General features: G+C 46.9%; 1 protein-coding gene across 1 annotated transcript; it reads left to right on the forward strand.

Annotated features, from left to right (window-relative positions):
* Nucleotides 1-2,000: 2,000 nt before the first annotated feature.
* On the forward strand, nt 2,001-11,628 carry LOC149359301 (uncharacterized). The gene is made up of 5 exons (XM_089569017.1): nt 2,001-2,206; nt 3,380-3,531; nt 6,001-6,068; nt 9,649-9,732; nt 11,474-11,628. The coding sequence occupies exons 1-5, from the start codon at nt 2,087-2,089 to the stop codon at nt 11,602-11,604; spliced, it is 555 nt and encodes a 184-aa protein (XP_089425143.1). The 5' UTR covers nt 2,001-2,086; the 3' UTR covers nt 11,605-11,628.
* Nucleotides 11,629-12,624: the final 996 nt, after the last annotated feature.

Below are 12,624 nucleotides of genomic sequence, written 5' to 3' on the forward strand. Positions count from 1 at the left end.
AACTGATCATTGCATCGAATAATAAGTGTAGTGTTAGAGCCCCCTGACGGCAAGTCCAACTTCAGCGGCGCCGGAAATTTGTTCCAGTAGTGCAGAGTTCGAAATAAAGAGAACCTTTTAAAACACTTCATGTCGACGGGACCTCAGCGGCAGTCGGAATGAAGCGTGTTGAGAGTAACGAAACTACCACGTTCGTTTCCGCGCTAGAGGACTTCGCAAGAATAATGAGATCTCGTCTCCTTCAGCTATCAACCATCACCACCTCTACTGCTAAAATTCAGTTGATTTATTATGGGAGAAAAATGAAATCTTCCACGCAGTAGTGTGGCAGTGGCGGAATAGTAGGCGTCCAAATTATCTGGCCTCCGCTTTCCTCGTGACAATTATCGTTTCGCTACTTGGTAAAGATTTGTTGTTGGCGCTTTTAAATAGACTTATTTCGCTTCGTCTTGGTCGCTTCGTCTTTTAGTACTGGAACTCGTGGTAACTGCGCAGCCACCAGGGTATAATTTTAGAAGCTCGTACTGTTTCTGCTGCCGTTCGGAAGCAAAATAGCTCTGAGATTTGATTCTTGGCAGTCGGAATATGTTGCGGTTTCCAGGTTAAACTTAGTAGCGCCTAGATTATTTTAGAAGGCCGTCAGACTGAACGATAAAACTTGTAGTTAGGCTAGACGAGAGTCCCTGACTGCATTCCCTCCAAATGACTGCCTCAGCTTGCATAGTAACTGACTTCTAGCATTTTTTTTTTCTTAAGAATGAGTGGCTGCTTCGATTATTCCCCAGCCGGACTGGCTTCTCTGAGCGACTATATTGCCATGTTGAGCGGCTACTACTGCTTCACTGGTGAGGAGGCTACTCAAGCTATTCTTTCTAACAATAACCATTCGGTCTACAGTGCTAAATAACTCAACATCTGTAATGCAGTGGAGAAGTTTACATTGGACATGAACTATCGTAGACATAAGACAGAAAAAAAAGGAGGTGGTGTTAACGAAGTCTATGCCCCGCAGTGCAGCATAGCTCCGCTAACGAGTGAGAGCCGTAAAGGAAAACAACATTTTAATGTCTCCCTCTGAAACACTTCACACCCATCAAAGCTCCTGTAAAATTTCCTCTCATAAATGCTTCCTGTGATAAGCTCTTTGCTTAAGTGACAACAAAAAAATGAGAGCGCCATTTAAGCTCCGCCTTAAAGGGGTAACGCGATAAAGATAATAGGCTAGTGTCCATATATGCGCAATCGGTCATTCTCTGCTTTACTTGCATAGATCCCTGGGAATTCTCGTACCACAACCGGCGCAGTGGTGCAGCGTTTAAGCGATCCGCCACAACCCTTCGATGGAAGGTGCCCCATCGGTTGTACTTGAGCAACCCAGGTTGCACTTCCAGAGCAACCTCTCGCGGGCAATCATTAGTTAAACTGCCACCTGCCACAGTAGTCAGTTTGCTCACAATTCGGTGGGCAGGTGATGACGTCACAAGGTCACGTGACCTAGGTGGCTCACCAAGGTTGCTTCTCCAGGGATTTTTCGCTCACAACGCCGACGACGCCGCATTTTTCACAGCGGAAGCCTGAAAGCTATCGCGTTAAAAGTTCAGCACCGGAGTATTTGCTTATCGCCTAGGAACACAGGCTGGTGGCCTTGGGTGTGGGCGAAGCTTCGCCGTAGACTTCAAATGCATCACTACGACTGCAAGGGACCTTTCTTCTGGCCGAAAGGCATTTAAAAGGTCTTACTAATTAAATCACAAGATGTTCCGCTTTCTGCGTTCAACTTCAGCGCTAAATTTAAAGCCGAAGGTAACGCCAGGTTCTTCTTTTTTTTTTCACCTCGGCCGTAATCAGCCTGCACCACATTTTCTTGCGGACGGACTCACGTTCGTACACCGCCCGGCCGCGATAAGTTTAACCCATTTCCCGGAACTGGTGGCTACACCGTCAAGCAAGCGCATCCTGAGTGAAACACTGAACGCAGCGCGACGGATTGATATGGAGCATCCTGAGAAGCTAGCGGAGTTTTAAATAGACGCCTTCAAGGAGTTTTACTGCAGTCTGCTCTCCCGGCAGCGTCTCAGCCGACACAATGTCTCAGCTTGCACAGCTTCTTGTTGTGGCTCTGGGCGCGTTTCTGATTCGTTCGGCGCCGGCTAACGCCTCTCCCGCAGCCAGCGATGACCAAGCAGGCACTCCGGACGCTTTGGAGGTAAGGGCTACCTTGCACTGCCAACTCTACTCTTTTGTTTCAGTCTTCTGAAGCCGTGAGCTGAGAAACACTCAAGCAATGTAAGTCTAGAGGAGTCTCACTCTATATTTCGATGGTTTGAGACACCATGCAGCAAAAGGCAAGAAAAAACATTAAATTTTATCAGGTGGTGCGCTCATGTACAAGATCCCCCACGTTTTTCAGAACTTTAAAAGCACATGTACCATCGGGCAACCACTAATTCCATACCGCGGGCGCTCGCAGTCTGAAAATGCAAAGTAGTAAGCTTACTCCGGAAGGGCGCTTTTACGGGGGGATCTTTTTATTCATTGTAGCGGAAGGTGCTGCACTTCTTAGCAGAGGTGGAAGTAGGCCACAGGAAAGCTTTCCTCCCACTCTAGCTTTTCGTGTTGCATCGTTAATCCCAAAGGACGGCACTTGTGAAAGCATCAGCGCCGGATTATTAACGTTCTTTCGATATAAAACGTTTTGTCTCTCTCTTCTTGCAGCGTGCGCCAAGGTTTCCTTTCCAGCTCCGCTACGATCTGGCCCGTTCAAAACTGAAAATTTGTTTTTGATGAAAAAACATGGCGTAGTAACTGTTTCATATCTCGATGGACATGCGATCCGCGCCGTAAAGAAAGGGGGCTCCGGAATACTTTCCACTACCTACGGTTCTTTAACGTGCACTGACATCGCGCAGCACACAAGTGGTGGTGGTGAAAACATTTATTAGGAAGGAACAGGACGTATGTTTGGATCAGCCCGTAAGGGGCCGGTCCTTACAAGCACTAGGTGGAGTCCCTAGTCCCTAGGTGGAGTCCCTAGGGGCCCCAGTAGCGGTGGCCGCCACCCGGGTGCGCCCCACTAAGGCTTGTTGGGTCTCTAAGTCGTGGCAGCCGAGCAGGATCGCCTGCCAGCACATATGCGCCTCCTGCGTTTCGCCTACATCAAAACGCGTCCGCCGTGGCCGGGCTCGAACTCGGGAACTCCGACTCAGTAGCCGAGCGCCCTAACCACTGAGCCGCCGCGGTGGATCCGTGTGGACTGATACTCAACAAAAAAAGCAAGGAAAGAAAAACTGAAACTCATAAATGAGGCCAGAAACGACTGCACAACTTTATTGTTTTCTTACGGAATCTCTCTTTCTATCTTCCTTATCTGCTTTCTCAGATGATGGCGGCGGTCGAATATGCTGTGGCCATCAGGGACACCAATACAGACCCTGTGTTCAAATGCTTGACTGGATGGCGCCTCACTTTCGACCCGAAGGCCCAGTCGGCCACCTACGTTTGGTCGCTGAACGCTGGAGAAGGCCAGAAGAGGTAAAGCATTTCGCATCGTTCAGTTGCTTTTCAGCACTGCCTAAATACACTAGTGTGGAAACAACCAGGGCGAGCGCTGCAGTTTCAACACTACTTAACCAGGGAGACTCACATTTGATGTTGCACCCGGGGAAAACCTGCCTGAAATTCAAGACTTAAGCTCTGTAAGGGGCCAGCTTGACGCAAATAATAGCAGCATAGTGTTCACTTTATAACGGAACGCGAATAAGGGCCCTGTAAAGTTATATAAAGAGAGAAATCAACAAGGACATCCAGACGGTCCGCCTCCCGGCACAGGGAAGAAGGGGGTACGGAAATAAAGAAGTCTAAATGATGGAGAGCAGAATACACATATGGAGCCCGAAAAGGCAGGTGCACACGTATTCTGTAGCCACTCCATCCCACCCGTCGACTTCACGAACGCAGAAGCCTTCGAGTACCTCAATAGCGGTCGCCAAGATGAAAAAAGTTTTTGTGAAGCAGCGTATTATGAATATTTTCAGCCTCAAAGATGAGGTAAGGATAGCCTCAAAGATGAGGTAGAGATAGCAGGGCCATGAAAATTAATAGGTGAAGAAGGAGCGACACCGAGAAGTATATAAAAATGTGGTGTAGGTGCCCGCGAGCAACACGAAAGAGTCCGGACAACCGCAAAAAGTGATTTGTGAGGTTGTAAACGGCAATCGTTCCAGAATGTAAGTTGTAGACGATGCCTTCAATCCAAGTTCCAGGCTATATATAACACTACTACTGCGCCATTGTTGCCGTCTAGTTGCCGTCTGATCTAAATGCAATGTAAAAAGCATCGCCATCATAGAGGCACAGCGAATCTACGCACATAAGGTCTATGGACGATCGTGAGTTGCGAATATGAGATCTGTTTTACTACATGACATGCTGCTGCAGACATGATCATCCTTCTATTTAACCTCTATTCGCTGTTTTGAAAGGAAAAGCTTAACTAGACTAGTCAACACCGCGCTTCGCGTGAGCCGAAGGCCAGATTTGCCACTTCTGCGCATGCGCGAAACCAAGCGACGTCACGCGCGGCGCAGGTGGCCGCCGTCGCCGCCGCCACCGCTGACTTCGTCGCCTGACCTTTCGCCGCCGTCGCCCGCTACTGCGTATGTGCGCCGCCGCTTCTCCTCCTCGCCACCGTTTGACCTTTCGCCGCAGCCGTGCGCAGTGCGCATTTGAAAGGACGGATACATAAGGCGCGCGTGCCCATAGAACAGGCGCAGACACTCGCCATGGAAGGAGAAGAAGAAGCAACAGTCGGACGGCGCAGAAACACCGATCCATTCAGCCCGAGGACATCATCATCATTATCATCAACACCGATCCAGAAGTGGTAGCTTGCGAGTTGGCTGAAAAGCAGCGAGAGCTTTTCGCTTATCCAGGCTTAACCTTAGCTAAACCACAGCCAATTTTTTTCTTCTGACACTGTGTAGCAAAGAATTTTTTGCTTTGAACTCATCCAAGAGGACTGAAGCTTCCCTGAATTTTAAAAACTGATTTGGGTCGGTTGCACTTGAATCTGCATATACCACCGCGATCTAAAATTTCGATTGACTTGTGTTGTTGAGAAAGCGTTTTTTTTTTTTTTTTGAAGCGCCGCCTCGGACCCGGTCCAGTGTTATTCGTCCCAGTTTTTTTTTTTTTTCATTTAATGCTTGTTATTTTTTTTCACCTTATTCGAAAGTACAGACGAAACCAGTATAGAAGACAACAGGCCAACCTGTGCCGCCATGAGCAATCATGTACTTTGGCAGTTTTGAAAATCGAAGACCCGTCCGGTCATAAGAGCGATGGTGTGGAACTTAATTGTTTTAGAAACGCCACAAGTACGCGTTTCATGCGTGCCAGCAGGAGTTCGCGTGTTCCCTTTAGTATTTCTTGCACCTGTACCCGGAAAATAGGAACGCGCCTCCAACTGCATTGCTCACCAATGCATGCAACTACTGCTCACCTGTGCATTGCGGAGCACTATTGAGGGAATGGGCTTTGCTCGAATACAATGATGCTTAGTGGGGAGGAAAGCAAGCAGCATAGAATGGTGCTATTGATCGAACAGCTACAGCCTTAAGTATGCTTCTATGCATAGAGCCTTTCGTTGCACTGGTCTTCTACTTCCGGGCGCATCATCCTTGTCAGCGCTGAAATAAAAGGAAATTTTAGTTCTTCTTCATCAGGTCAGACATATACCCATGTTTTTCTTTAACCTTAAATAGAGGACGCGTTGCGAGCGTTTTACAATATCTGTTGATATTATGCATGGCAGGGTCTTAGACAGCGTGGGTCACACCACCAAAACCCCGATGGCCCATCACGCATAATGCGCGCTCCTTTCCGGTCTAACGCAGTTTGCTAGAACGATTTCTAGCTCATGTTACTTTTGTTTTAGCAGCACAGGGTTCAGCGCAGCGCAGCTGAAAATCAATTACACTTGCCCGCTTTTTCGTTTTGCAGAACGAATGCTACGTTCCAGTATGTGCCAGGTGACACTCCAAACACTGCTCGCGTCGTTGTGAACTCAGGTAAGACAGCCGACCTCTGTGTTGCCCTGCCTATTGTTCTTGTCAGTGTTGCAGTTTCTATTAAAGGAAGAAATTGTTGCACAAAATAAGCCCATCGCTGTTCTTGTTTTATAGTGCTACACAAATTAAGAGCTCATTTCCCGGTTTAGCTGCGTTGTCGGCGTTGGCGGCTTTGAGGTAGGAAAATGAAGAGAAGGAAAGGGGGAAAGCTGAGCGCCACTGCGCTGCCGCGCTGGCTCGCGTTAGAGCTGGCCCAACGTATATGTCCGTATATGTAACGCAATCTGCGCCCAGCAGAGCAATGTAGCTCATGCGCCGACTCCACTTCGCATAATCGTGGCGCCCTCTATGGAGAAGAAAAGCTAAGGACGACAGGTTTTTTTTTGCAATGAAGTCAAATATTCGGCCGCTTCTTTTTGGAATGAAATTCATAACAGATATTATACGAGGTCTGTTAGAAAAGTATCCGACCTTTGGCCGAAGAAAAAAAACTGGCATAACTGGAGCGTTAGAAACCTAATCACCTTCAAAGTAGTCTCCTTGTGACTCCTTGTGACTCCAGCGGTGCTGCCATTGTTGGAAGTATTCCGAAAAGGCCCTTTTCGGAATGGAATTTAGCTCTTCTGTCGTTGCAGCCATAATGTCGTTTCTTTTCTGAAATCGCGCTCCTTTCAATGGCCTCTTGATTTTAGGAAACAGCCAGAAGTCGTAGGGGGACATATCAGGAGAGTAAGGAGCCTGTTGAACTACAGGAGTCTGGTTTTTTGCCAGAAAAGTATGAATCAAATGCGAGGAATGTGCAGGAGCAATGCCGCAAGGGATGCGCCAATTTCTTGTTGACCTCAATTCCGGTCTCTTGCGCCGCACAGCCCCACATAGGCGATGGAGGACATCCCTGTAGTACTCTTTAGTCATTCTTTGATCCTGTGGGGTGCGTACTCGTGGTGTGCCACACGGAGGGAGTCAAAAAAGCAGTCAGCATCACTTTGACATTGCTGCGCACTTGGCGGGCCTTCTTTGGTCTTGGTGACGTGGAATGCGTCCTCTGTGACGACTGGGAATTGGTTTCCGGGTCGTACCCGTACACCCAAGACTCGTCACTAGTGATTACGGCGTCGGTGAAGTCAGGGTAACTGTTTGTGGAATCCAGCATCTCCTGTGAGACTTCAACATGAAGCTGCTTTTTCTCCACCGTCAGCAGCTTCGGAACGAATTTCGCCCCAACTCTCTCCATGGCCAAATCTTCGGTGATAATGGAATGTGCAGAAAAATTGCTGATGTCCACCTCTTCCGCAATTTCTCGGATAGTCACACAACAGTCCCGCATCACCACAGCGTTCACTTCGGCAATTACCTGGTCATTTTGGCATGTTGATGGCCGACCGGAGCGTGGCTCTCTCTCCACAGATGTGCGGCCGTCTTTAAACCTGTTGCACCACTGCTTAATCTGTGTGCTGCTCATAGCATCATCACCGAAAGCCGTGTGAACATTTCTAATGGTTTCCACTTGGCTATCGCCAAGTTTCTGGCAACATTTGAGGTAGTAGCGCTGCTTCTCTCGCTCCGCCATATTCCTTGCCACAAAAAACCGACGAGAGCACTGCGCACTGCCTCACTCAAACGCTACTTCCCAGCGACTGACGCTATCGGCAGGCGGGAAAAAATCCGTGCATGCGCACGAGGGTTCAAGGTCGGCTGCTATAAGCGCGCTTGTTTGATATCCAACAGGTGTGCGCAAAAAAAAAAAACAAAGTCGGATACTTTTCTAACAGACCTCGTATTGATACAAATGGCAAGCCATTAATAAATACGGTGGTTTACTCTAGAACGGCTCATTCGAAGCCCGAAACTTAAACATGTCGATTAAAGAACGCAATCACCGTTCCAAAAGAACGCGTTTTCTCACGTGAGCCTGTCCCATTCCAGAAGTGTAGAAACGGCATTCACGTGGTGGCAAGGGCAAAAACGAGGTATTCTAATGCAGCGCTTCCACTGAAGAAAAAAATTGCTTTTGTGTGATCTTTGACCGCTTATTTATGGTCGCGAAATCATAATTGAGATGCGATTATTTTCGTCACTGCGCTGTTAATTACTAATTGCCGCAATAAAACCGCTTCACTCTATCGCACGCCTTTCTCTTAACATTCTGAGGGTCCGCTGAAACCACCCCTTAAATGTTTCACTAAAGAGGAATCTGAACTTGTCTTTTTACCGCGGGAACTCGATCTACACGTTCCGAGCATTCTTGTAAATTTCGAATAATTGTCCTGCGTGGACGATTTCCCTAACTTAAATAGGATTAAACGTCCCGGCTCCAGCCTTTTTCTCAACTCACCGCAGACGGTAGGAGGAGTCAACTAACGCGGGGAACGCCTTTCAGGCAGTCGCGTGGAGGCTTCGCTTACGTTTTTGTTTTGTTTTTTTAGGCTTCCGTGAATAAATAGTTCCAGTCAGACAACATAGCTGCCAATTAGGTTCACGGAAATAAAAATACGCGTGGGCTATTTGCTTTCGCCGATCCCTGCGTATCACTCCGCCGATGGCAGAGCGGAGAGCCGACACGGGACTGGCTGAAAGGTACACCACACGGTGGTTGACTCCTCCTACGGTCAGCAGTGAGCTCAAAAAAAGGCGGGAGCCAGGACGTCTAATCCGATTCAAATTAGGTAAATCGGCCGCACAGGATAATAATTCGAAATTTCTAAGAATACTGGGAACGTGTAGATCGTGTTCCCGCGGTAAAAAGACGAGTTCAGATTCCTCTTCAGTGCACCTTTATGCGACACTGCCAGAGCACAAAAATTTGCTGAATGAACTAGAATATAGACGTGTTTATGTGGTTAAATCTCGGCCAATATATATTTTTTAAACGACAGGTTACGCTTTTAAGCTAATAATGTCTTAGGTGTGTTGAAGTGTGTTAACAACCGATAAATTGCAGCAACTGCGTTTCAAACAAACCTGGTACAATCAGTCCCCACACATACCCATGGCAGGGGTTCATTTAGTTACAAAATGTACACTGTCTAACATGGAATAAACGACGGCTCGCGCATATAGTGGCTCGTTTTATGACAGTCAAAATTTAGTGGTAATTTCTGGCTGCGATAGTGATCTGCTTAGTACAGGAATTCTTGCTATATCTTGTGCAGTAATTGCCCGTCCAGTTAGGCTTGAATATTTGGCTTTTGAAGAATTAAAGTGCAAAATGCTTGACTTCGCAGTTACGGACTCCCAAAGAAAACCCCAGAGAGCGCAACTTCAGGAAGTGCAGTTCTTTTTATTTTACAACTTCGTTTTCTAGCACTGCCACCACGCTGTCTGTGCCCCGCAAACATCTGAGTTGCGACCCTTTGTGTGCGCTGATAGCGACTCTGGTTCCGACACTTAAGGCACAAAGCAGCATCAAATATTAACTGTGCGCTGACAGGTAAAGAGTTCGCATTGGATTATCTTTTACCACCGAGTATGTGTTTGTTTTTTATTTTCAAACGATATTCGTACCTTCCAACGTAGACATGTAGGCACACAACACGGTGCATATTTTCTGACTTTCAATATGACCTCTCTTGTTTTGCAGACAGCATTCACCATGAAGTTGCGAGCTTCCCCTACACTGATCTCAAGACGTGTGCCGTCATGGAAGTCAACTTTCGTGGACATCGTAAGATTCATTTTTATTACCGTAACTATCAGAAATCTGAATCAGCTATCATTATTCCTGTCAATGACCTTGAGAATTTGCTTGACAATGGCTTTTCAATGGCCGTGTGGTTTCTCAGTAGTCTAAGTGTCAGCCATAGGATGAAGAATAAGGTGTCGTTTAGACGGCAAAGAGCTTTCAGATCTTGCCCTCTTGTTACCTTCTCGTGGAAGTGCCTCGTTTGCTGCTTCAGTGATAGCCGTTAGGCATATAATTTACATGTTTTGTTCTTATTAGACTTGAAGCGCTTTGGCTCAGCTCTGAAGGTGTCAAGTAGTGCTTGAAATATGCGCAGTCTGGGACACGCTGGGGGAATTTTTGACAATCTGGGACAGGTCCCGTAAATGGTGCACACTCTTAATGCGTCCCCTCTGTGCACTCATGGATGCCCGTAGTCGACTCCACTTAACTGTTATTCTTCTATTCATACCAGCTTTGCCTCTTTTGGTACATGTTGTGATCGCTATCTAAAAGGTTGCGAATGAAATGGCAGACAGCGAAGCAAGCTATGGAAAAGAAAGAATGTATGTGCAGCGTTAAAAGGACACTCCGGGGTTTTTTGGAAGATTGTGTTCTGATCGTTTGGTTTGCTTTGCTTTATGGGGTTTAATGTCCCAAAGCGGCTCAAGCTATGAGGGACTCCGTCGTAGAGGGCTCCGGAAATTTCGACCACCTGGGGTTCTTTAGCGTGCACTGACACCGCACAGTACACGGGCCTCCAGCATTTCGCCTACATCGAATTGCTACCGCCGCGGCCGGTATCGAACCCACGTCTTTCGGGTAAGCAGCCGAGCACCATAACCACTGAGCCTCCGCGGTGGCTTATGCTGATAGTCACATCACATCCCTTAGACTCCCGTATCTTCGCCACAACAAGCCGTTTTTAAGAACCGTTAGTAACTATATTAACAAAAATTTAACCTAGAAACCTAAACGGAAGTTTATTCCGTGGCCTGGAATCATGCTTTCCGTGACGCAGAGAATACGTCGCAGACATTACTAGAAAAACACTCGTACGTGCGTTTAATGGCTGAAGTAGCGACAGATAATGATGGGTCCTTTAATAATTTGCCTGAAACGACCTAATACAAGCCTCCAAAGACTATAAATGAAGAGGCAGGCACGTACTAACGTGCGCGGGCTGTTTGCAACGTTGAAAATGCAGTGCCTGTCGAAATCATTTCAACTGAGGGAACAGAAACAACAAACTTAAAAATCAATTTTGCACCGGATGGAAATACCGCGTGGCTGCAAAACGTGATGGGCGTAATCAGGATTGAAAGAAAAACGTACAGCTTATGTTTCATTAAAATATGTCAACCTCAAAAAAAAGGCCAAGTGGAAGTTTAAGGGAGGGGCAAGAAAGAAGTGTGAATTAGGCAACCACATCCTAGCCGCAATTAAGAAAAGGATATTGTCATAGACGCGGCTTATTATGTAGAGTACATGAGTGGTGGTTGCTTGAGTTAAGGAAGTCTGGGGGTATGGGGTAGCTGCAGCTAACGCAGGACACTGTTAATCTTGCCTCAGTGGACGAGCTCCTTTTCTAGGAGTAGACGTAGGTAGGCGTACGATTATGATGACCGCTATACGCTCGCAAACGCACATTATACAGAGCGCATTATTTATATGGGTCAGAACTGACCCTGTATCACATTTCGTGCTGAGGAATGCGTTTATTGGTTTGGTCTTTTCTTTTCAGATTGCATGCTGTGGGCGAAGGATGAAGCGAAGGACTCTGTTAAGGAAGAGTGCTTGAGAAAGCATGCCGAGATTTGTGGTCAAGGCGTTGCGCTGTACGACAGAGACACGTGCGCTAACTCCACAGCATAAGCGAAGCAAGCTTCAAGACTGAAAACTGAAGAAAGACTGAAAATGATCGGGATAGCTATGCGCGAATTGGGGCCGTAGCAAAAATAAATATAAGCAAATACAATAAACATCGTTCTGCATCATTATGTAAGACTGTTCATGTTGCACTTTTACGGAAATGACCAGCTTTAGGAACGGGACGAAAAAGTCATGAATGTGGATAAATATATGCCTTCATAGACACCGGTCACTACTTTTAAGCAAGAAATACTATATTGTTAAGAAATGCCTATTTCAACCGATAGTAGTATCGCCGCTTCCGTGTTCGAGACAAGAATCGCATAGTAATGTTCGCACTAAAACTGGAAGGCATAACGGAAACCGACCGTCACCGAAAAAAATCGAGCATACGGATGTTTTTGTTATTTTTATTTTATGATCTTCGTGAGTGGAAGAATAATATGGTAATTATTTTTTAAACATAACAGATTATAAAGCAGAACAAAAACGACCACATCACGCAGGTGGGGTTAGAACCCACAATCTCCGAATTTCGTGTCCGATGCTCACTGAGCTACGGCGACGGCTGTCGAATCTACTGCGGAGGTATTTATGTGTGGTATAACCGAACCTTGAGTGTGTTCAGTAGCGCCACCTTCGTGCAATATGTCGGACGTAGCATACGTCTTATAATACCGCGAGTGCCTGGTAGGAACGTGATCGAACGGTGAGGGCGAAAGGTGTGCGGGAGCCCTCTTATGCCGCCTATGCCATCAAGCATTTCGCTAAAGAGCTGTGATACACTGGCTGTCGAAAAGTACAAAATAATGAGCCCGTGTAGGCTAATCACATAACACCGTGACAAGAGAAGCCCAACTGATGCCCAAGCATAGAGAAAGGTCTGCAGAGCCAGAATTGGCCCGCAAATCGAAAGCTATCCTGGAACCATACCACTAGCAAAAGAAATTACACCAAAAAACGCGGGTTCAACATCAGAACTGGCATTTTCCGTAAGAAAGCCCCGACAGCAGCTTCGAGAGT

The sequence above is a fragment of the Amblyomma mixtum genome, chromosome 2 (genome assembly GCF_055824585.1).
Source record: "Amblyomma mixtum isolate Tamu chromosome 2, ASM5582458v1, whole genome shotgun sequence".
NCBI lineage: Eukaryota > Metazoa > Arthropoda > Arachnida > Ixodida > Ixodidae > Amblyomma > Amblyomma mixtum.